Here is a 23,066-nt window from a genome sequence, read left to right as displayed (position 1 = left end):
CAGCGTTGAAGGCAGGGCTGCTCAACAGGCCTGAGATGGCAGCCAGCTGCTGCCGGTATGGGGCAATGACACCGATGTCCTCAGTAATAAAAAACGAAAAGTTAAGAATAACTAAAAGCAAGCCAAATACAAAAAAATCGTACACATCAACCAGATTACCTGCCCACTGCCCCTCCCCCACAACCAAAAACCTCCAGCAGCACACAGTCACCCTGCTCCAGCTTGTCTCTCTCAATATCCCAGGTTAGGAAGGAGCTAAGGAGGATTAATGGAGGGCAACAGGTCCAGATGGCATCAGCTGGAGACTTCTCAAAACTTGCGTGGATCAACCGTGTGGGATAGTTGAGCATATCTTTAGCCTGAGCCTGAAGCTGAGCAGAATGCCACAACTATGGAATACATATTGTATGGTTTCAGTACTGAAAAACCCCACACCGACAACCACAACTACAGGTCACTAGCTCTGATATCCCACCTTATGAAGACCCTGGAGTGAATCACCACCTCACCACATGGATCCTAGACTATCTCACCCAACAACTGCAGCATGCGAGGACTCGGAACTGTGTGTCTGACAGTATCATCTGAAGTATGGAAGCCTCACAAGGAATAGTTCTGGCTCCATTGGAGGTAATCAGTGACAGGAGAATGTTGGCTAAGCTGTCATCCCTATTGGATAACATCTACCACCCCATGCATGACACACTGACAGCACTGTGGAACTCCTTCAGTGACAGGCTGTTGCACCCACATTGTGTGAAGGAGAGATATCACAGGTCTTTCCTTCCAGCTGCTGTCGGACTCCATAATGAACGTCATACAGTTGACCGCATGCATATACACACACATAAAGGACTAAGTGCAATGATCTTTCATATAGGAGGCCATGCAATGCTCCAATATTGCCATTCTGCTATTACCAAACATTACTCCCACTGCCAGTTGTTTTTGATCATACAGTTTCTGCTGCTTCAAGGCATCTATTGATGTCCACTTTTGTACATATATGTATATCAAATATGTATATTTATTTTTGTTTTCTTGTATAGTTATGCTTTTGCCAATGTCAAGACAGAGAATTAATCAGCCGTTTTATGAAAATGTATGCAAATACATGCGACTGGCCTTTCGTTAATTGAGAAGTTACCCATGCTTTACTTATAACTGCTTACGTTGCTCTATTAAGTTGTGCTGGTCGTGGGTTTAAAGTCCAGTTAACGCTTAACAAACGACTGATCAAACGGTGAAACTTCTCTTCACACACGCAGCAAAAAAACAAGGAAGCCATGGAAATTCCAGTATTCACTGTAGATGCATTCACCAACCAAGTTTTCAAAGGGAACCCCGCAGCAGTCTGTCTTTTACAAAATGTGAGTGTTTAATGTTTACGGTGATCAAGATAAATATTTTATTACAGTGTATGTCTCCCCTCATCATACGAGATGTCTCTTTCTAAAAAATATAGGAATTACAGGATCAGGTGTACCAGAAAATTGCAGCGGAGATGAACCTTTCCGAGACTGCTTTTATTTCCAGACTGAATGTTACAGATGACTTCGCCACCGGTATCTCAATTTCACTTGCAAATGTGAATGTAAACGCCCTGCATTTTTGGGAGAATACCCTACTGGCAAACTTAAAATTCCTAGATATACAGCATTAACCTCAGGGAGTCGGTGGCCTGACACCGTTTTACATGTAACCCCCTTTCCTCGACAGCGGCTCGTTTTCGCCTGAGATGGTTCACCCCAAAAAATGAAGTCGTCTTGTGCGGGCACGGCACCATCGCCTCGGCGGCCGTGCTTTTTTACCATAAAAGTAAGCGCTTGGATGAGCTATTCGCAAGTATTATCTCTATGTACAAGCAACGTAATCATTATGGATTACGCATCGAGACATATAAGGAGCCCTAAAATAGCTGATAAAAAATAAACCGTGAAGCTGTAAATGTTGCGTGACGTTGATTTTAAACACGTGGCACAGCTGTATTTTAAAGTCATTCGAGAAAACAAAGCTATAATTAAAAATATCCTGTACAAACATAATGTTTGTCATTCTGCTTGAAAGAAAACCATAACGCAGTCCTGACTTTTGAGACGCTTAGTGGGGAATTACACGTCAAAATGGACGGGGACGCCCTAGTGATGGACTTTCCCCTAAACAAGCCGACTATGCAGGTAGGCGGTGGGACTCAAAATGTTAAGATGCAGTACGTGATATTCGTTCAGTCAGTTTAATCCTGGGCTTCATTTCGCAAGGTCATCATATTCTTGAAACTGTGAAATTCAAGTTAAATGTCTCATGAACTTCTGCAAGTAGAATACTGTTTTAATTATAGTTAAGTTTGTATTTTTCTCTTAGGACCCAAATGAAGTTAAAGATCTTATTAAAGTAAGTGATCAAAAATGATCAATTATTAACCAATTAAATGTGTAATTCAGCCATAGTCATACCATGGTAACCACTGAACATTACAGGTTGCATGTGAATGCAACAATACTGATTTTAAAAAATCTACTCTCAGTGGATGTGCATTAGAGCTGAACATAATGTGATGAGCAGACACTTACATACTTACTTATGGCCTGGGTTCATTGCCACAGGCTGCAGTTGGAGAACTGCCTGTGCAGGAAGTGCGGTACTGCAGGGCCATCAGCGAGCTGCTCATATGCCTCAGTGACTCATGTGACAGGTAAAAGCAGACACCCACCCCTGCGCTGTCCCGACACAAAGTGTGCAATAACCAACCCTGATCACACATTCCAGCCCTCTTTCACGGGTTTCCAGGGCAGCCTTGATGTCCCTGCAGCCAGACCCTGCCAGCCTCCTGCATGCAGAGCCCACCGGGAAGGTGAAGTCACTCATGGTCACCCTGAAGGGTGATCCAGTTGCTCAGCCAGCCTATGACTTTTTCTCAAGGAATTTTGCTCCCTGGCAAGGAATTCCTGAGGATCCTGTAACTGGTAAAAGTTGCCGAATTTCACAGTGTGCAGTTTTCGGTCGTTAGTTAAGGTTATTGACATGTGGTTGTTTTCATCTGCCACTTCAAGGGTCATCACACACTGTGTTAGCCAGCTACTGGTCAGAGAAATTGGGAAAGCAAAGGATGCTGGGTAAGGATGGCTAATGGTTCTTGTTTTTTTAGCACTTACTATGAAACTGCTTACATTTGTATCTGGGCGTTCTGGGAAGCTCAGCCTAGATGCCGTTGATACCTGCATGAAGTTGCCCCCCCCATATGTGTCTGATTTAAACCAAACTGGTCTCAATCATCAGTGCTGGTTTGTGCCATTGAAATTTTTGTTTGTGCTGTTTTAGTTTATGGGGTATTACATGGTGACATCACCAGCGTGAAGTTGGCCCACTATTCGCGTCTGACTTTGACCAAACTGATTGCAATCGTTTGTGCTCTGTTTGTGGTGTTTAAATTTAAATTTTGTGCTGCTTTAATCTCTGAGATATAAATGTTTCTTTACAAGGTCTTGTGCCACCATCATGAAGTTAGCCCCCCCATTTGTGTCCAATTTCAAACAAAACTGGTCTCAATTGTTGGTACCACATTTGTGCTGTTTTAGTTTCTGAGATATAAATGTTTGCTTATGTGGTGACGTCACCAGCATGAAGTTAGTCCCCCATTTGTGCTGAAATTGTTGTTCTGCTTTAGTGTCTGAGATATAAATGTTTCATTACATGGTCACGTGACATCAGTGTAAAACATTTGACTCAGTTGATTGAGCTGCCATGTGGGACATCTTGAGACTTCACAGGATCCCCCCAAAGTTGCTAGATGTCATGGCCAGCCTGTACACGGGTACTGCTTGCAATCACTTTGGACAGCCGTCCTCAAGCTTATCACATCTGGATGGAGGCAATTATTCCCAGTTCCATCAGTGCCACGTTTGAAGGCTGTCATTTGTGAACTGCAATTTTGAGATCACGCCACAAATTTTCAATTGGATTCAGATCCGCACTCTCGCTAGACCACTGCAAAACCTGGATCTTCTTTTTGTCAAACCATGCTTTGGTTACTTTTGCACAGTGTTTTGAGTCATTGTCCTGCTGAAAGTGGTAGCGTCTTCTGAGTCCCAGTTTGATGGCTGACATTTGAAGGTTTTCTTCCAAAATCTCCGTATACTTCTTACTATCCATTCTTCCTTCAATACGGACAAGAGAACCAGTGTCTGCCCTAGAGAAGCAGTCCCAAAGCATGATGTTCCCCACACCATGCTTGATGGTAGGTATGGTGTATCATTGGCAGTCCCTTCCATCCTTTAAACTAACATCTTTGTGATGAGACCAAAAAATTCAATTTTGGTCTAATCAGACAGAAGTACGTGGCTCCAGAATGTAGGACTCTTGTCATATCAGTCTTTTTAGTAAAAAAAGATACTTATAGCTTATCATAGAAGTATGGAAGAGGACTAGGGTCACATGAAATATATTTTAGAGAAAAATGTCAGAACTCTGAGAAAAAATGTTAGAATCCTGACGTTAGAATCAGACGGGCTGCAGACCTCAGGTCACATGCAATACACCGAGTTTAGGGGCAACAGTAGAAGTGGAGATGTCAGTGTTGGTGTAAAATGACAGAACCGGCAGCATTCGTGCAAATTCGTGGAGCTTCAGAGTAAGTAGACTGGAACATTAGACTGAAACTGTTTTAAAATGAGCTACAAAAAAACTTAGTGTTGCAGTTCCAAAAAAAGGTTAACTTTTTGATGACAATGACTTGCTACAAATGCTACTGCTAATGTTAAACCTGCTGGCACCAAGATTTATTTTTTCACCTACTTTTGCTCTTCCAAATGTGCAATGGCTTCCTATGAATCTCCACGAATTTGCAGGAATGCTGCCTGTTCTGTCATTTTAGACCAACACTGACATCTCCACTTCTACTGTTGCCCCTAAACTTTTTTTCTCAGTTCTGACTTTTTTCTCAGAATTCTCTGAAATTTATTTCATGTGGCCCTAATCCTCTTCCGTATAAAAGGCACGCAAAATTTCATACATTAAACTTTTGTTTCCATGGGAAATTCCAGTATGAGCACTGAACCACGATAATGTAATGGCATAAACAAAGAAGGTATAAATCAGAAATAACAGTACAGACATTTTTAAACACAAGGTAAAACGATTGGTACCGTGACCATGTAATGAAACATATCTGAGAAACTGAAACCACACAAACGTGGCACAAACAACTGAGGCCAGTTTGGACATATGGGGGCCAAATTAACGCAGGTTTTGTTAATTCCTTGACTGCATGTATTGTTTTTGTAATGTGCCATTTTTCCCATTTCTCTGTCACTTTGGGAAAAGTATCTACTAAATATGTAAATGTAATGGTCAGAATTTGACAACCATTCATTGAAAGTGTGCAGTTTTGAATTTTCCGTTTCAAAACCAAATCGGAAAAACAAAAAAAAAACATTGATGTTTTTGGTTTTTCCGTCTCAAAATCAGAACAGGAAAAGAGAAAAACCAAACAGGAACACTGTAAAATCCCATTTTGTTTATTGTTGAATTTTTGTGATATATACGGGATATCCAGGGGATGCCAGAGAATATAATATATACAAAACATTATTTTAATGACACATACAGTGCCAGCCAAAAGTTTGGAAATGCCTACCCATAGAAAGGTTTATTTTCAGTATTCTGTACATTTTAGGGGGCGCCATGGTGGTGCAGTGGTTAGCACTGTTGCCTCACACTCCTGGGACCGCGGTTCGAGTCTCCGCCTGGGTCACATGTGTGGAGTTTGCATGTTCTCCCCATGTCGTCGTGGGGTTTCCTCCAGGTAGTCCGGTTTCCCCCCACAGTCCAAAAACATGCTGAGGCTAATTGGAGTTGCTAAATTGCCCGTAGGTGTGCATGTGAGAGTGAATGGTGTGTGAGTGTGCCCTGCGATGGGCTGGCCCCCCATCCTGGGTTGTTCCCTGCCTCGTACCCTTTGCTTCCAGGATAGGCTCCGGACCCCCCACAACCCAGTAGGATAAGCAGTTTGGAAAATGGATGGATGGATGTACTTTTTAGGATAAGGACAGCAAAACTATAAAATAACACATCCCTGCTGAAAATCAGCATAGGGTGGTGTTTTGTTATTGGACTTCTGTGCCCGTCATGGATTGTCCATAATGAACACCATGTTCAAGCGTAAGCGTGTCCATATGTGCACTTGGCACCAGGACACCCTAGGCCGCAGATCAATGATCGATTGTGTAGTCGTGTCATCGGCCATGTATTGGATACTCGGGTGAGGAGAGGGGCGGCGCTGTCAACTGATCACCACCTGGTGGTGGGTTGGCTCTGTTGGTGGGGGGAGGAAGCCAGTCAGAGCAGGCAGAACCAAGCATATAGTGCGGGTCGGCTGGGAACGTCTGGCAGAATCCCCTGTCAGGAGGAGTTTCAACTCCTACCTCCGGCAGAACTTCGCCCATGTCCCGGGGGAAGCGGGGGACATTGAGGCCGAATGGGTCATGTTCCGCGCCTCCATTGCGGAAGCGACTGACCAGAGCTGTGGCCGCAAGATTGTCGGTGCCTGTCGAGACAGCAATCCCCGAACCCGCTGGTGGACACTGGCGGTGAGGGATGCCGTCAAGCTGTAGGAGTCCTATCGGGCCTTTTTAGCCTATAGGACTCCGGAGGCAGCTGATGAGTATCGGCGGGTGACGCGGAACGTGGCTTCGGCGGTCACTGAGGCAAAAACTCGGGTATGGGAGGAGTTTGGGGAGGCCATGGAGAACGACTTCCGGACAGCTTCGAGGAGATTCTGGTTCACCAACCGGCGACTCAACAACACTGTTTATGATGGGGATGATGCGCTGCTGACCTCAGCTCGGGACATTGTGGGTCGGTGAAAGGAATACGTTGAAGACCTCCTCAATCCCACCGACATGCCTTCCAATGTGAACTCTCCTATCTCTTGGGCGGAGGTCACTGAGGTGGCCGGGCCCCAGGGGTGGATGAGATCCGCTCGGAGATCCTCAATGCTCTAGATGTTGCGAGGCTGTCTTGGTTGACACAGATCTGCAGCATCGCGTGGATATCGGGGGTGGTGCCTCTGGATTGGCAGACCGAGGTGGTGGTCCCCCTCTTCAAGAAAGGGGACCAGAGCGTGTGTTCCAATTATAGGGGGAACACACTCCTCAGCCTCCCTGGTAAGGTCTATTCGGGGGTGCTGGAGAGGAGGGTCCATCGGATAGTCGAATCTCGGATTCAGGAGGAGCAGTGTGGTTTTTGCCCTGGTCATGGAACAGTGGACCAGTTCTATACTCTTGGCAGGGTCCTGGAGGGTGCATGGAAGTTTGACCAACCAGTCTACATGTGCTTTGTGGACTTGGAGAAGGCATTCGACCACGTGCTTCAGGGAGTCCTGTGGGGAGTGCTCTGGAAGTATGGGGTGTCGGACTTCCTTATAAGGGCTGTTTGGTCCCTGTACAACCGGTGTCAGAGCTTGGTCTGCATTGTTGGCAGTAAGTCAGAATCGTTTCCGGTGAGGGTTGGACTCCACCAGGGCTGCCCTTTGTCACCGATTCTGTTCATAGCTTTTATGGACAGAATTTCTAGGCGCAGCCAGGGCCTCAGGATTAGTTCTCTGCTTTCTGTAGATGATGTGGTTCTGCTGGCCTCATCAGACCGTGACCTTCGGCTCTCACTAGAACAGTTCGCAGCCGAGTGTGAAGCGGCTGAGATGAAAATCAGCATCTCCAAATCCAAGACCATGGTCCTCAGCTGGAAAAGCATGCAACGCCTATGGATTCCCCCGGAGGAGCTGGATGAAGTGGCCAGGGAGAGGGAAGTCTGGATTTCCCTGTTGAGACTGCTGCCCCCGCGACCCGACCTCGGATAATTAGCGGAAGATGATGGATGGATAAATAATTTGGTTTTGAATACCCAGATTCAACTGGTTGCAATTGTGAAATACTTTGGCATTTTAAAATGGTACAGACTACTTACTAAAATCTACAGACTCTACTAAATAATCTGATTTTTTTCATGTGGCAGCCTACCAATGCTCCAGTCGAGGGGGGGAGCTTCACCTGCACATAAAAGACAACAACAGAGTGGACATTGCTGGCCGTGCAGTTACAGTCCTGAAGGGGGTACTCACACTCTGAACACTTCAGACAGTTCCCGGATGCTGTCCAACATTTCCCTCATACAAAACTCAGAACTGATCTTGAGATTTAGGCTGAAAGGAAACTAGCTAGAAAATACTAATAATCTAAATACTATTAAATTTACTATAAATAATTTATAGTAAAGATACCCAGACATTATTTGGAGAGAATTTATTTTTTTAAAATCATAGCAAAAAAAAAAAAAAAAAAACTTAGCTTGAAAACAGAGTTGGAATGTGTATTTCTTTGTGTCACATTTTCAAATATAAACCATTGCAAATCCAGTCAGTATTAATACACAAACATGTATGTGTCTGATGTAATTTTGGGTAAACTATAGGAACTAAAAATGTTAAGTGACCCCCTATATCACATTGGATTTCCAAAAGGTCAAATGACTGCTCTGTACCAAAACCCGCAAGGCTGTAAGCAGTCTGTAACCTCATCGACATCTTCAGTCAGACAGGGCTCTAGCTGGAATCAAACCAGGATGGTAAATATCAATGTATCTTAAAATGGTTAAAAGCTCAGATGGGGCTTGAGAGGACTTGTCACCATCTGCTGAAATGAATTCAAGTAATATTTTGAATTAGTGATAAAACTGACAAAAAGAAATACGACATACAAAAGAAATAACTTTTACCTGACTTGTGATAAACAGCAACAATAAAACAGCAACAATAAAACAAAAGTTTTTATGCTTAGTACCTGGGCTCTGAGGTCATAACACTAGCAGTGGTAACTGAACATCGTTTCAAACCAGTACCATGATGACCTGTGATCCACTGCAGCTTACACTGGTGCTGAGGTAGAAAAAGAAAAAAAGGAGGTTGGGCCTGATCGATCCAACTTGTTGTAGACGATGCCTTTAAAGGACATCTGATTCCTTGTGGGGCTCACAGGCACATCCTAGACAGGTCCTGATGGGCAGCCGGGGGAAGCAAGAGGATGTAGAGCTCTGTTAAGGAGGAAACCCTGGGCTCTGAATACACTGCTGAAGCAGGGGGTCCCACACCGTTAGACCTACTCATCACCCAAGTTCAGTATTTCTGGCTCATCAATATGAGATTATTTCACAATGTGATGACATGCAGCAAAGTTTGAAATCGCTAAGCAGCACCACCAGTCATGCAGGCTAAACATTTTTGCTTATTTTGGACAATTAACACTGCCAGAGACTGACACCAGCTAACCAGCGTTGGGTGAAGGATATGCCACCCGTGCGCTCCAGGTGGCCCAGCAGTTTCTCCAGAGGGGCAAAGAGCTTGAGTGTGGGTGCAGAGCCCAGCAGGAGCAGCTTGAGCTTGGCACGTGTCACAGCCACGTTCAGGCGCCTCCAGTCCTTCAGTAGCTCCCCAGTCTGGGGCGGGGGGAGGGGGTATGGGTGTCATACATATGCTGGGGGTGATGGGCCCCGGGACATTCCAGTGGCTCCCACTCATGCTGAGGAACAGATACTGAAACACATGTGATCTGTCTGCCCCCCCAGTTACTGGGTCAGTATATTTAATAGCACCTGGCTGGGGGCTCTAACACCCACTGCTGTTGAGAGGCGGAACACTCACACGGCCCTGGGTGTTGCTCCGAACGAAGGAGACAATGATGACATTCTTGTCGCGGCCCTGGTACTTGTCCACCGTGTTGACCTCGACAGCGTTGAAGGCAGGGCTGCTCAACAGGCCTGAGATGGCAGCCAGCTGCTGCCGGTATGGGGCAATGACACCGATGTCCTTAGCGCTGCAGCCCGCCTACAGGGGTACAGTGTCACAATAGTGCAATATCAGCTGACCCACCCACCCTGCAGACCCCGCTTCAACAACCGATCAGCAGTTGTGCAGAGTTACACACCTTTAGCAGCAAGCTAACAAGGCCGTGCACCAAGATGGCTTCATTGGTGTTACTGATGCCGCCTTTAGTCGCCGTCTCGAGGGCAGGGACCTGGAGGGGGGGGGTGGGGGGGCGGATTGGGAGATAATGTGGTCAGTCATTTTAGATTTGTTTAAAATAAAAGCACTGGAACTCGAATGCTGGGGGATGTTCACCTTGGCTGTGTCCAGGAAGCATACTGGCTTCTGCGGCTCCAGGGCGGCCCGGATCCAGGCGAGGTACTCAGATCGATTCAGATTGAGTTCTAGTTCTTGCTCCACGGCACCCCACATCGGCAGCTCCAGCATGGCTCTGCCAGTACGCTCCGAGCCACATTCCAGCTTGCCACCATACATCAGCATGTTGCTCAGAGACATGATATCACTGGTGGAGTGCCAGACATGCTTATCACACAGGCCCTGCCCATAAACAGGGATGCATCTCCCCGATTGGTCCCCCACTCTCGAGGGCAAAACACAGCACAGCAGGAATGCAGATCTCCGCTGCAAACTGTATACACGTACCTGTTCATCCTGTACTGCAGGTTTAACTCAACCACGGCGTCGCTGTGCCTCTCCAAGCGCTTCAGCAAGCTCTCGTCCATCCCCAGATCTCTGCAGAGCAACCAGACATTGACCAAAGCAGCATTATAACCAAAGTACACCATGACCAGGTTGCACAGACCATACGCATGACAAAAGCAGTCTGACTGGGTTGCACCAACTGTATGTATAACCAAAGCACAAAGACTTGGTCGTACTGACCACACATACGATAAAAATACAGCCTGACCGGGGTCACACCAATCGTACATATAACCCAGTAGTAGGGCTGCACAATTAATCCTCTGGGGTCTTGGGGTAGGGAATACAGTTTCACTGACTAGGGCATGGTCACACATTTCATGCAATATCATAAACTTAATTCATGACAAATTATTTCTTTTATATATTTTTTTGGCATTACACTCATCTTAATTTTAATGTACAGACGTTCCTCTACTTAGAAACCTTCAACTTACGAACTTTCAGACATACGAATGAAGAGGACTAAGGCCAAATCTTGTTCATTGAGCTCCCGTTTCTTGTCAGCAACATCAAAGTTTGTTCTGCATGCTAATCCCACCTAGTACGACTTCTGGCCGCTACTCCAGCCGTGCAGCAGCGTAGTCTGCGTACTCCCAGCATTCCAGTTACTCTCTCGAGATCAATGTTTACTTAGTTTTTATTGCAAAATATTCTGTGCATCCATTATTCATTTTTGTTTTATGTATCATTAGTAATGTGTTTTAGGATAAGTAAACATGTATCATACTGTCGGTCGTCCGATCCTCCTGTGTATTTAAGTCCGCGTTAGAGTATGTTTCCCCAGTCCGGTCATTAACGTCTTGACGTCGTTTTCATGTTCCTGAGTGTGTTTCCCAAAATAAACCTCGCGTTCACCTTTTTTCACTGGCTCCTGTGCTGCTTCCCCGTGCTGAACATGTGACAGAATGATCAGACTCGGGAAACATACTCTCACACTGACTTAAATACACAAGACTAATAACACAACTAGAAACAGCTGGTGACACAGGGATTCCACATGAGGTAGCAAGGGGGGCCTGGCACACAGAAGGATCTGCACAAGCAGAGCATGATCCATACTTACTTATGCATGTAGATTTGAGTACCCTTAAAATGATGTTCATAAGTCGTTATTCAACATTTCAAGTTACGAACGGCCGTTTGGAACATATCTCGTTCGTAAGTAGAGGAGCATCTGTATATTGTAAATATGTCAAATTTATATGAAGCTTGTAATTTGACATCAAATTCATCGTTGCTTTGTTCATCAAAGTACCATACGAATGCGATTTAAATATGCGGAAATGCGGCTATTTAGAATGTGAATAGCGATCTTCAAGGTGAGGGTGGCACCACACCTGATGCAGGTAAAACAAAGGTGACATGGTTTACTTTTTTGCCCATTTAACCTAATTTTAAAAACTTGAATAACTTCCAACAGTTGCCGTTTTTCCAGAATATCTTCATTTCAACACATTGCTTTCAACCTGCCATATTCATTATTAGCCTATTAAGGACCATATGAGCCAGATTAAAAGTAGGGTTGGTGGGGGGGGGGGGTGCCAGGAACAGGACTGAGAACCACTGGTATAACCAAAGCACAGTGTGACCCATCCTCCACCACACTCACCTGGCCTGCCGGCTCCTTACAATGGGGGCTAGCTGTTGCTGGTCCCCCACCAGCACGAAGCGCTCCGCATAGAAGAGCGGGCCCAGGCACACAAGCTGGCTGATCTGCGATGCCTCGTCCACAATGCAAAAGTCAAAACGCCGCCGGCTAAACAGGGGGTGCCCAACACCCATGCAGGTTGTTGCCACCACGAGCTGGAGGCCAGAGAGATCCCCAGGGGGAAGAAAGAGACAGTCAGGATGAAAGGGCCATGGCTGATGATGGCCCGGAAAGACAGAATCTGTATCATACCCACAACATTACAATCAAATTTGATAATACACTAACCCTTTTCCCTCTTTAAACTGCTAAAGGAAACAAGAAATCATGACTGTGCCAATGACAGCACAAACTTGGCCCTCCAGTCTGCTTTCTCTAAGGGATTCATTTACATCTGATGCTTAACTACTCCCACAACCAAGCCAGGATGCCCCAACCAGTAAAATTAACCCCTTCGAACTCCAAATCTAGTCCAGCCAACTCCTGAAGCCCCACCTCACTATTATACAGCTGCTCCAGCTCGGCAAGGGTCCGGATGCCCGAGGCGCAGCGCCACTCCTCTGTGTAAGGTTGCACATCGGTGTGCACCTTGTGGGTACGGCCCAGGCGCAGAAAGCCAACCCGAAAGCGCAGTAATTTCACCAGGATGTTGTCCACGGCTGAGTGGGTATAGCTGGTGAGAAGCACGCTGAAGCCGCAGGCATGGAGGATGCGTACCTGAGGAGGGTGGGGAGCAGGTGAGGTGGGGCTGATGGTGAGGGGGCTGGGAAGACAGACGCAGAAGGTGGGATCCTTACTAGAGAGCAAATTGTTGTAGTCTTTCCAGAGCCCGGCATTCCAACGATGACGGTGTAGTCTTTAGAGAGAAGGACCTTCTTCATTGCCTGCTTCTGAGTTTTGTTCAGACCTAGGAAAATAAAAGTGGTTAAATCACAGGTGCACTGGTCCCAGAGCATAGGATTGATGCTAATGATTCTATTTAATTTGCCATTTTCATGAGTACAAGTACAGGGATATTGGAATTGTAGTTCTCACATATCCCATCATGCTCTCCTTTGAAATAAACACATTGGGGCGATTAAGGGTCATGCTCAAGTGCCCAGACATAAGACTAATCTACTGTACATGGGGTTCAAACCGACAAATCATCTAATCACAAGCGCAGAGGCCTAACCCGCTGAGTCCCGCCGCCCACTGAAGGGAATGTAAATGGCTGCCTTCATTCTGACACGAGTCCCAGAAGGGAGAGTGAGTAGACCTTTTAAGATGCTGGCCACTGTGTCCTTGGCATCCCGGGGTAGCACGCTGCTCAGGCTCTCGAAGAAGCAGGGGGGTCGTAAGTCGATGATGATGTCCCGAAGCCTCTCACTGGGGTGGGGTATTAAAGGGTCACTGCACTAATGTGAGAGCCTCCCAGATTTAACATAAAGTCCTGAAATATGAACCAGACCTTTCCATGGAATTCTCCATGAGCTTGGAGAGGTTGCCGAGGTGGGTATGCAGGCCCTTCTCACCCTCGTCTTTGTCCAAACGGAAGATGGCATCACCAGGAGAACCAGAGATACTCCTGCAGTAAAGACATAGTCATCTCACGTCACTGACTGCCACCAGGGATTCCCCATGGATCATTAAGTTTAATCTCAATTGCAGGCAGACTGCAAGTGATCGTCATACTGGTTCAGCTTGCAGAGTACACCACCATCCCCAGCCACATCCATCACGAAGCCCTTGGCCACAGCAAACAGCTGCTTGTCCTGCCGGCTGAGCAGCACCCCGTCACCCACGCTCAGGCCTGTCCCCACGGGCCCCATCCCCCGGCGACGGAAGCGCTGGGCAAACATGTGGTCCGATGTGGGCATGGCTTCGCCCACCCGCACCAGGTCACCCATGCAGCAGCCATGGGCCTCCCTGTTGGGGGAGGAACATGGGAGTGTCAGTGTGTGGTCCTAGACCGCCATTCATACCTCCCCAGAGAGTGAGAGAGCCAGCCAAGAAGAGAGATGCAGACGTTAACATTAGGGGTGGGCATTGTTCAGAATATTTCAGTACCAGTTCCTGAACAATACTTTTTTTGATACCAATATGCTTCTAAATCAATTTCAACAACAAAAATACATTTTAAAAAAATACAGCCTTAATCTTTTATTTGAACAAGTTATTTTGTTAGTTATTGGTTAGTTACTGGGAGGATCGATATATTTTATCAGGGCTCTCAAATTTTATCAAAAGTTTGGAGCAAGATTGCATCTGCTAGGGCGCTGCGTGTGTCTCATGGTCAAAGCGTGAGACTTGAGTGCCATGATTTTACTTATACGACCCATGACATGTCTATAATTCACAAGTCAATCTGGAGAGCAGATTGATCCTTCATTTTCCACAGAATAAAAGACGATGCAACGTTATCCCACTAATAACTGGAGATGCAGGCAAAAGGTATTCAGTCTTATTGGGGTACAAAAATAATTCCATCTACGCCGCACTTCTGCGTAACTTCCATGTTAGTGCCGGTGCTTGTGGTCAAGCAATCAGCAAGTTCATCGCTGTAAGCACCTCTTCAGTAGGGCCTCTGAGAAACCGAATTAGACTGAGCTCTGATGATCTTGCCTACATACACATGCACACACTCCGGATGTTTCACGTGATATACGAGAGTGTGATCAGCCACTATATAGAGGGCATATCTGGGTATGAATGAGGGACATATTTGCAAGTCGCACTGCTGGGCCTAGCTATAAAATTTAGTCGCACTGTCTCCAAAAATGCTCACAAAATGAGACTAAATGGTCAGTCTAGAACCCTGTGGAAGCAAACTTAATTTCTTAGGCGTTTTTAACACTATGTGACAAAGAAAAACAGCAGCGGCACACGTTACACAGCCAATCACCAATGACTTTATATCTTTACACTGCTGCATGCTTATTAGCAGACGCTGAGATTTATTGATTGGATATCAGAATTTGGCACCAAAAATTTTTTTTCAATCCTTGACGGGATTGGTGCATTTCAGTCAGTATCACAAAAGTACTGAAGTTCGGTACCCAGCCCTAGTTAACATGTCCCGCCCCCCAGGTGACCTGCCCACCTCTCCTGCACCTCCTGCAGCCAAATGCCTTGTCGGTGTCCCCTGCCCTCCGGGGCCTCAGCTTCCAAGGAGCAGAGCAGCAGCCAGTGTGCAAAGTAGTGCAGATGGGCGTCCCGCAGGTGCTGGGTCTCTGCCTCCACGAAGGAGGGCTGAGACCCGCAGCTACCCCCTTTGCCATCCTCCATGGCCCTGCAACAGCACACAGATGGGCAGTCAGCACATGGGCAGAACAGAGGCGTCCCTCCAGAGGCCAGGGTGGGCAGAGCAGGCTGTACCTGCTGTAGACGGCGCAATTCCTCTTCTGCGAGCAAAATCTGCAGGCCTGCTGGTCCGTGACGATGTTGGGCAGTGGTGCAAGGTATGGGCCTCCAGCCCCTCCATGCTTAACACTGCTGACGAGGTGATATACCAATGTGTTCCTCAGCTTCAGGAGCTCTACGGAGAAGCAGGATGGTCATTCTTGGGGGGGGGGGGGGGGGAACAGCGACAACAGTTTGCAGGGATGACACCCACCTCGCTTGTCCATGCGACTCCCCGTGATGGCATGCATGCTACCCGTCTTCAGGTACAGCAGGAAGCCTGCCTCCATTTCTGCTGCCTCACGCCTCTCAGAACTCATCAAGTTATACAGGATCACCTGGTGGCCACATCCCATAATAGGCACTTTTACACTGCAGGAATCTTTTTCAGGAACCAGAACCTTTTTCCAAAACCAGGAACTTTTGTCCTGTTTACCGGCAAGAACTTGGCCCAATGTTAGTTCCTCTGAGGTAGTTCCAGAACCCTTTTCTATATAGATGGGTTGATCCACATTTTTTAATTTCCAATCTGATTCTGTCACACAACTGCCAATACCGACAGAGCTTTTTACTTTAATACTACAATATATACAATATATAAACATTTTTAAAACTAGTTAACACAAAAAATGTATGATAAAATTCTTTTAATTAGAGTACTAGAAAACTATATAATGTACCGTTCCACCTTGTTTTACAGACATTTGCTGTTCAATTTCAGTATCTTCCAAGAGAGTATATGCAGGTTGTGAAGGCTTAAAATGCCCCACAATTTCTTTCCCACTGGTAACGCCTCCTGTATCATAAGCTGTAGCAATTCTATAAAACAGCCAGAGCTAGCGACTCCCAAATTATCCATTGCTTTTTTTCATATTACTCGCTTCCAGATTGTCACCCTCTTATTTGATGTTCTTACACGGCTCCTGCTGCAAAGGGTATGTGCATGACATCACAGCAGGCAGAAGTAACTGTGCTCACACCCAGAGAAGCAAAGAAACTGAGTAGCAGTGTTAGGGTTCAGCTCGAATGCCACGAAACACACAATTGAACTGGCAAAGAGCTGTCTTCTGATTAATAATACAAATCGATTTAACAAGATGTAGGAGCTCTTTTCACAGACTGCCAAAAACTAAATAAGTAAACATTGGATGTGGATCAGTCACACATAGCCGATACACGATCTGATAGGCATGGATTGAAGCCCATACTACTTTAGTCCCTACTCCAGACTAGGTACTTTTCTTTATAACACAATCTGCTATCTGATAACTAGCAAAACATTTTTTTCATCCTCTATTGTTTTGGAGTGGCAATGTAACTTCATATGAAATTATGCGAAGTTTAACCTACAAGCGTTGTGAGACTCCCATGCTTACCGGTATTTAGCATGAAGGTTCATGTTTTGCGGTGTGAAAGCAACACATGAAAGTGGCCAGGAGCTACAAAAGTAGGAACTTGTACCTAGGTTCTGGAACTTTGGTGTCAAAGTGCCCAGTATCACCATGCTCTACCCCAGGTTTGTGGCCATGGTGACCTCTCCACTCTGTCTGTGGATACGCTACCTGACTGCGGTGCTCGATGGAGTTGGACTCCCTGCCAGTCTTCAGTTCCAGAGGCACCACACCCTCCCGGCCTCGCCCCCCGACCTGATCCCGCCCCCGCCGCTGGATCTGCACGCGCGCTGTCACGTCGATCTTTCCTTTGAGGCCGAAGCGAGGCGACCAGATGTTCTCCTCGATATCCACAATATCCGTGACTGTGACGTGGCAGGCGGTGCCCTGGTGACACTCCCCCGGCCTGTGGCGGGCAGACGGATGTGGTAAGAGCACCCCCCATGCCCAGACGAGCCCCGCTGCTGGAGCTCTGGGTTAACATTGACAGACAAGTCATTTATGCCTCCACCCCCCTCCTGGACCCCTACTCACAGCTTGACCATGAGCTGCTTTTTCCCAGCCTGTGCCGAGGAGGCCAGGTAGTCACTGGCCCATTTGCCCAGAGACGGGAGATACTCCTCCACCTCCCTCCGCATGTCTGCCTGGCTGAGCTTCAGACTGTACCTGCAGGGTAGCAAACCACCGCCAACCAGGGCCGATCAAGTACCATGAGCATTCAAGCTCAGCAGCCAGAGACATATGCAAAGGCAACATTCGCACGAGGTTAGCTGAAGCTCCACGGGGTCACTTACATTTCCCTGAGGAAAGCGGGACCCAGCATGGCTTCTTCCAACAACTGCTGGAGTCTCTGTGGGTGGAAGCCCCCTGAGGTGGCTGCTTTCTGGAAGATTTCGTGGACCATGGTGCCATTGAGCATCTGCTTAGAGCCCCCATCAAAGGCCTGCAGAGAGGGGACAGCAAGCTCACTTGAGGGAAGTCCTTCACTAAAGACCTGTAAGGCTTTCAGGAACAGGGCTTCACAGGCGTACCTTAAATCTCTCAGAGAAAACTGCCCGCCTCATGCAGCGGATGCTGTTGGAGATACTGGTGCAGGAGATCAGAACATCAGGTTGCAGGACCAAGAAACCGGAGTCCCTCCCAATGAACCAATTTCCACGGTCACTCTCCCCCTCCAGATGAACGATGTCTCCTATGGCAACAGACGTGGATTCCCTGAGGGGACAAACCAAGAGTCATCCATTCCACAGGTACTGCTATTTAACCAACACTTTTGTCCAAAGTAATCTACAACTGAAGAAAGCTGGGGGTCAGAAAGTAGGAGCAGACAGCATTGAACCCATGACTTTCTAGAAACAAGTTGTTAAGGTTAAACAGGACAAAACAAAACCAGCAAGCGTGGCAGCTGTCACATTGTAGCACATTACCATCCTTCCTTCAGCACACAGCTCTCTGTAGGGTGCATGATCTTTGAAGCTGTGATCTTCAGATGCTTCTCCAAGTCACCTTTGGGAGTGACAACTTCCTGCACATCCAGAACCCAGTACCTATTGTGCAGCCCGGTTGACAAGATGACATCATTTGGAATAGCTCTCAGTTTGCTGGAAAAACACAGAGCAGGTTGATCAGTGAGGGCAACCCACACCAGCAAAACAGTGAAGGTAGCACACTGGTGGCTCTGTTATGTCCCGTGGCTAAAAAGGTTTAGCATGAGTTCCGGGCATGCTCAGGACACTCCATAACTGTCCTATCAACAGCATCCTAACTGGATGTAGCACCACCTGGTACGGGAACACCACCACCTACAGCTGCAAAGCTTTGCAGAAAGTAGTTCAGTGCTTGGGGAAAATCACTGGAGGTAAGCCTCCCTCCCGTCAGGATACACATACCAGGTAGTGACCGAGGAAAGCTGGGAAAATCAACAAGGATCCCAGACACCAAAATAGAATAGTGACACATTTGATTCCTGTGGAATAATTCTCTTTTCACCTACTCAATTTTGCTTTCCATGAGACAAAACAACTGCTCACACATCGGGCAGATGGTACTGCAGTATGAGGGCCCAAAACAGTAGGCTCTGGGAGTGTCAGGCATTGCTGAAATCCGGTCCACAAGCCCATTATAATGGTAATCCATATCCACCCTCCACACAATTATGCAGCAATTCATTGTATTTATTTGCACCCAATTTATCAGGACCATGCTGTATATTACAATTTTTTGTATACTTCATATTTGTACGACTGTGGGACTTTGCACACAAGTTTTTCACTAATGTTCACCTACCAAGTGTAAAGTGATGTGACAAGGTGATCTGATTTGATTAGCTGTCTAAAGGGCAGTATGTTATCATACATGCACCACATTTAATAATGTGATAACTCGGGCGATACAGCAACACCAAACCTACTTTGCATCAAGCTGATCTGCTTCCATCTTGTCATCTGACCAGAAGCTTTCATCTTGCAGAAGATCCTCTAAGCCTGTTAGTGCATCTTCGCTGGCTGCCAAATCTCTGTTGCTTGATGGGCAAGTATCCCCCAAACCTCCCCCACTAAGTGGCATGTGCAGGTGGTTCCCCTCACTGCCCCTGGGGACACCCTCCCCTCCATCGGGGGCACCACTGTGGCTTTTCGAACCCGTGTCAGTTAGTTGCTGGTCCAGCAGGGAAAGCACATTATCTTCCCTATTGGTCTGAATGGGTGTGCGAACAGGCTCAGGGATACCCTCTGTCCTGTACTGACGGAGGATCTGCTTGCGTTTTTGCTCTGCAACCCACTCGTCCTCACTGGACTTGCGCTTCACTGGCGTTGTAGCAGATGCCCTGACAGCCTTCAGAGGGACTCCGAAGGCGCTGTCTCCCCTAAGCTTCGGGGAACCCCCAGCACTCAGAGGCCTACTTTGCACATTCTTCTGCACCCCCCCAAAGTCACTCAGCAGTCTCCTCGTGCTCAGCACCCCACCATTTTGACTGCCCAGTGAAGCAGGGCCTAAGGGTGTCCTCCACCCTCTGGGAGACAGCAAAAACTTTCTGGCTGTAAGAGACTTTTGCAGACCAAAAGCCTGTGACCTTAGGCTGCATGGGACAGGCACCTGGGCTTTGCTTGTATGCTCTGGAACAGGAAGAGAGGTGCGAATCTGGCTGTCTGGGGTCTCTGGTACACATGAAGGGTATGGAGAGGGGGGCAAGTTCTCCCACTCTGGATCACTCTCCTTCTGCACATGGAGCGTCGTGGGATCAACGAGGGCCTGCATCCTCTCAGCAGTACATGCATTCTTCTTCAAGGCAGATGGTACACCCTATCAAATAAATTACTCATTTTTAATCAACTCACACTGACACTACCAACCAGTACTGATAATAATTACTATTAAAATAAACACTACCCGAATGTTATAACCACCTTTCCAAAGCAATAAAAACACTGAACACAATGACCTTCATTCCAAGGTCGTTTTTCTTGAGTCTGCCAATCTTATTTGGTGAAGCACCATAGAAATCACAAGGCAATCAAACGACTCACAGATGTTACTTTAAGTCTTATTGCGCATACATGCATACCGTGGCGCCACCGGAGAAAAAAGCGCCGATCTGCCTCTGATTGTTCCCAGCGATCATCTAAACCGAGACAGAAAATTAGTTAGACGATCGCAGCAATATAGTAAAATGCAGTTGTGATGTTTCAATTCAATTCAAATGTTTCGGTATAGCGCTTTTTCACAACATTACATTGTCTCAAATTACATTATCCCTTCCCAAAGCCACCACTGAGCAAGCCAGAGACGACGGATCACACAAACCGAACCTTTCTTTAGCTTGTTCTTTGCAATTTTCCAAATCCGATCTCTCTGCTGCCAGCTGCTGCACTCTTTCCAGGTAATCTAGTAAGTACCGATAAACTTAAAATGCTTATATTAAGGAATTCTGCATTCTCTTGCATTGCACAGTTTTTATTAGCTAAACAGCTTGATAGAAAACATTGTTTATGTGGCGATCAAGAATGGTACACACAAATCAGCATGAAGTAGATCGTATGGCGCGCTAATTCGTATTCGAACGTTCTAATACGCTGACACCAAACCGGAAGTAGTTTCCTAATAAGGAAAGTAGAGAACACGTGAGCACGACTTCCGGCGACGAGGAACGTTTCCGTCCACTGTTGTGGTAGAGAAGAACGGAATTCGAAAGGATTTCAATATGACAAATGGTGCTTCTGGCAGCAAAGCAGCCTTGACCAACACATGGATCGCCGTGAGGCTTGATCCTAATGGTGAGTGTGCAGTTTTAGACTGTTGGCTGCGCGTACTTTCTATAAATCTTTTGTTCGCTGCAGCCGAGTGCGGTTGCCATGGAGACTGGACGGTATCCTGAATACGTCTTCTAACTGTGGTGCACCCTGTCCGGAATGCCAGTCCATCACAGGTGACCCACGATTGTACACTATGGGAAAATAGAGACGGATATTAGCGTTGGTATAGATATATTTGTATTACGGGAGCATACCTATGTAACATGCGAGAACATGCAAACTCCAGACAATAGGTAAGGGCTAGGAAATTACTCCAAACGCTGCGGAATAGCCTGCAAAAAATCGAGCCACCCTCTGTTGTGTGTGATTCATTATATAACATAGCGAACTTCCATTTTTTATATTATTCCTACAACTAGTTCCAGGTAGTGCATGAAAAGTGTACTGTTAATAACAGGTTGATTTGACACTGTCCATTCACAAAATGTATTGTAGGTTGCCATCGAGCTGGCCCGCGGCTATATTAGTGCGTGCCCTGGGGTTAATATTCCATAGTGGCAGTTTGTTCTAAACAGGTACTGTGTCTTTAATCGATATGCATAACTAATTCACTATAATGCCCACACAGGCGGCAGATGATTAGATCACGACGTTTTGGGAAGTATCGATACCGAGAGTAGCAGACACACAGGTAGTGAGTTGTTCATTCCCCGGTCACCTGCCGCGGTAAAGATAGTTTGCAATTAGCGATTCGGGATTCCGTTAAATTTATCTTCACAGTACATTGAGGTGCGCTAGTAAATAGTGGCATTTCATTACTCGTGATTTGTGAATTCGGATGACGTCACCCCCACACGAAATCTGCGGATATTACACTTTGCATTATTTTGAAACGCGAATAAAAAGCTTCATCATATCAACAGGCCAAACCAGGCTCATACTGACTAGTCTGATTTGTGAAAACTCACACTGTCGATCATATTAAAATGAATTTGTGTTAGACAAACACTGTATTTTAGCACACTTGCTAATTTATTTTATTTATTTTTTTGCACATGTCACTTAATTTAGCTCTATGGCTAATTGGAATTGCAGGAAATCTAAGCAAAACAAGTAAAAAGCGACCCAGAGGGACCAAACTAGGCTCATATTGACCAGGCTTATTTACGATTTTTTTTCACAAATCAAATGTAGTCCATCAGTGATCAGGTGATCGAGAGTGTGAATCAGTCAGGTGGTGGGAAAATTCACTGTTTTTACACATAAACCTCACTAACAATGAAATTCCCCCATTTACTGACAATATCCACCTTGTTTTTGACTAAATGTGATTTGTGAAAAAAGTCACAAATATTTCTGCACACATTTCACTTTATTTACTTGTATGGCCTCACTTATATCGCCTTAGTTACTGTGCTGTGTCACAGACTTAAGTGACACGTAACCCTAAGTTTTGGGAATGAGACTTTATTAAATAAGGTGAAATGCCTGTATTTTAGTGTTAAAACTGTAAATCTAATGCTTATCAACAAAACAATCTGTGATGATGAGTCTAATGTGGCTATTGTTCAAGGACTAAATGTCAACAACTGGTATTTTATATGGTGAATGTTTTCGCCTGGAAGGGCATGTTTACACATCTTCCACTGTGGTAACACCACATCCCAAACACCTTCTGCACTAATCAGCTTGTGGGAGTAATATTTTCTGTGGACAGCCATAGTAGTACATTGAAGTATTGAATTGAAGATACAGATGCCTTTGTTGTATCTAAGTAATTATGAGTATACAGATGCTCCTTTACTTATGAACTTTCAACT

General features: G+C 46.1%; 3 protein-coding genes across 5 annotated transcripts in view; 1 reads left to right on the top strand and 2 right to left on the bottom strand.

Annotated features, from left to right (window-relative positions):
• Window positions 1-21,027, bottom strand: part of dna2 (DNA replication helicase/nuclease 2) — a 31,080-nt gene extending 10,053 nt beyond the window's left edge. The window contains exons 1-23 of one of the 3 annotated variants that reach the window (XM_049009003.1): window positions 20,803-21,027; window positions 20,559-20,615; window positions 19,407-20,296; window positions 18,424-18,597; window positions 18,028-18,211; window positions 17,791-17,939; window positions 17,531-17,662; window positions 17,168-17,402; window positions 15,820-15,943; window positions 15,582-15,741; window positions 15,307-15,495; window positions 13,899-14,132; window positions 13,675-13,791; window positions 13,483-13,592; window positions 13,022-13,131; window positions 12,720-12,941; window positions 12,186-12,379; window positions 10,514-10,603; window positions 10,166-10,373; window positions 9,972-10,061; window positions 9,689-9,871; window positions 9,338-9,483; window positions 8,658-9,074 (exon numbers count right to left, since the gene is read on the bottom strand). In XM_049009003.1, coding sequence (XP_048864960.1) covers window positions 9,020-9,074; window positions 9,338-9,483; window positions 9,689-9,871; window positions 9,972-10,061; window positions 10,166-10,373; window positions 10,514-10,603; window positions 12,186-12,379; window positions 12,720-12,941; window positions 13,022-13,131; window positions 13,483-13,592; window positions 13,675-13,791; window positions 13,899-14,132; window positions 15,307-15,495; window positions 15,582-15,741; window positions 15,820-15,943; window positions 17,168-17,402; window positions 17,531-17,662; window positions 17,791-17,939; window positions 18,028-18,211; window positions 18,424-18,597; window positions 19,407-20,296; window positions 20,559-20,615 — 4,053 coding nt within the window. In that variant the 5' untranslated portion in view covers window positions 20,803-21,027 and the 3' untranslated portion in view covers window positions 8,658-9,019. Of the gene's footprint in view, window positions 1-8,657; window positions 9,075-9,337; window positions 9,484-9,639; window positions 9,872-9,971; window positions 10,062-10,165; window positions 10,374-10,513; window positions 10,604-12,185; window positions 12,380-12,719; window positions 12,942-13,021; window positions 13,132-13,482; window positions 13,593-13,674; window positions 13,792-13,898; window positions 14,133-15,306; window positions 15,496-15,581; window positions 15,742-15,819; window positions 15,944-17,167; window positions 17,403-17,530; window positions 17,663-17,790; window positions 17,940-18,027; window positions 18,212-18,423; window positions 18,598-19,406; window positions 20,297-20,558; window positions 20,616-20,802 lie in introns of those variants that run through there. The other 2 variants (XM_049009005.1, XM_049009004.1) reach the window with 2 other exon arrangements.
• Window positions 1-23,066, bottom strand: part of hnrnph3 (heterogeneous nuclear ribonucleoprotein H3 (2H9)) — a 76,001-nt gene that overhangs the window by 33,798 nt on the left and 19,137 nt on the right. The gene's annotated exons all lie outside the window — the stretch shown is intronic.
• LOC125739200 (phenazine biosynthesis-like domain-containing protein 1) lies at window positions 577-8,830 on the top strand. Its single transcript, XM_049009073.1, has 10 exons — window positions 577-630; window positions 1,269-1,370; window positions 1,466-1,565; window positions 1,720-1,818; window positions 2,068-2,177; window positions 2,362-2,391; window positions 2,604-2,692; window positions 2,788-2,963; window positions 3,051-3,113; window positions 8,008-8,830. Exons 1-10 carry the CDS (start codon window positions 592-594, stop codon window positions 8,118-8,120), a joined length of 921 nt encoding a protein of 306 aa, XP_048865030.1. The 5' UTR covers window positions 577-591; the 3' UTR covers window positions 8,121-8,830.

This window comes from Brienomyrus brachyistius, chromosome 3, assembly GCF_023856365.1.
Source record: "Brienomyrus brachyistius isolate T26 chromosome 3, BBRACH_0.4, whole genome shotgun sequence".
NCBI lineage: Eukaryota > Metazoa > Chordata > Actinopteri > Osteoglossiformes > Mormyridae > Brienomyrus > Brienomyrus brachyistius.
Note: the sequence above shows the minus strand (reverse complement) of the source record. Positions and strands in the feature narration are given on the sequence as shown.

Excerpts from the sequence above, each read along its gene's own strand:
- LOC125739200 (XM_049009073.1), top strand. The coding sequence starts at position 592 with ATGGAAGCCTCACAAGGAATAGTTCTGGCTCCATTGGAG. Across the intron at positions 1,371-1,465 it reads CAGTCTGTCTTTTACAAAAT|GAATTACAGGATCAGGTGTA; the intron begins GTGAGTGTTTAA and ends TAAAAAATATAG. Across the intron at positions 2,178-2,361 it reads TAAACAAGCCGACTATGCAG|GACCCAAATGAAGTTAAAGA; the intron begins GTAGGCGGTGGG and ends TTTTTCTCTTAG.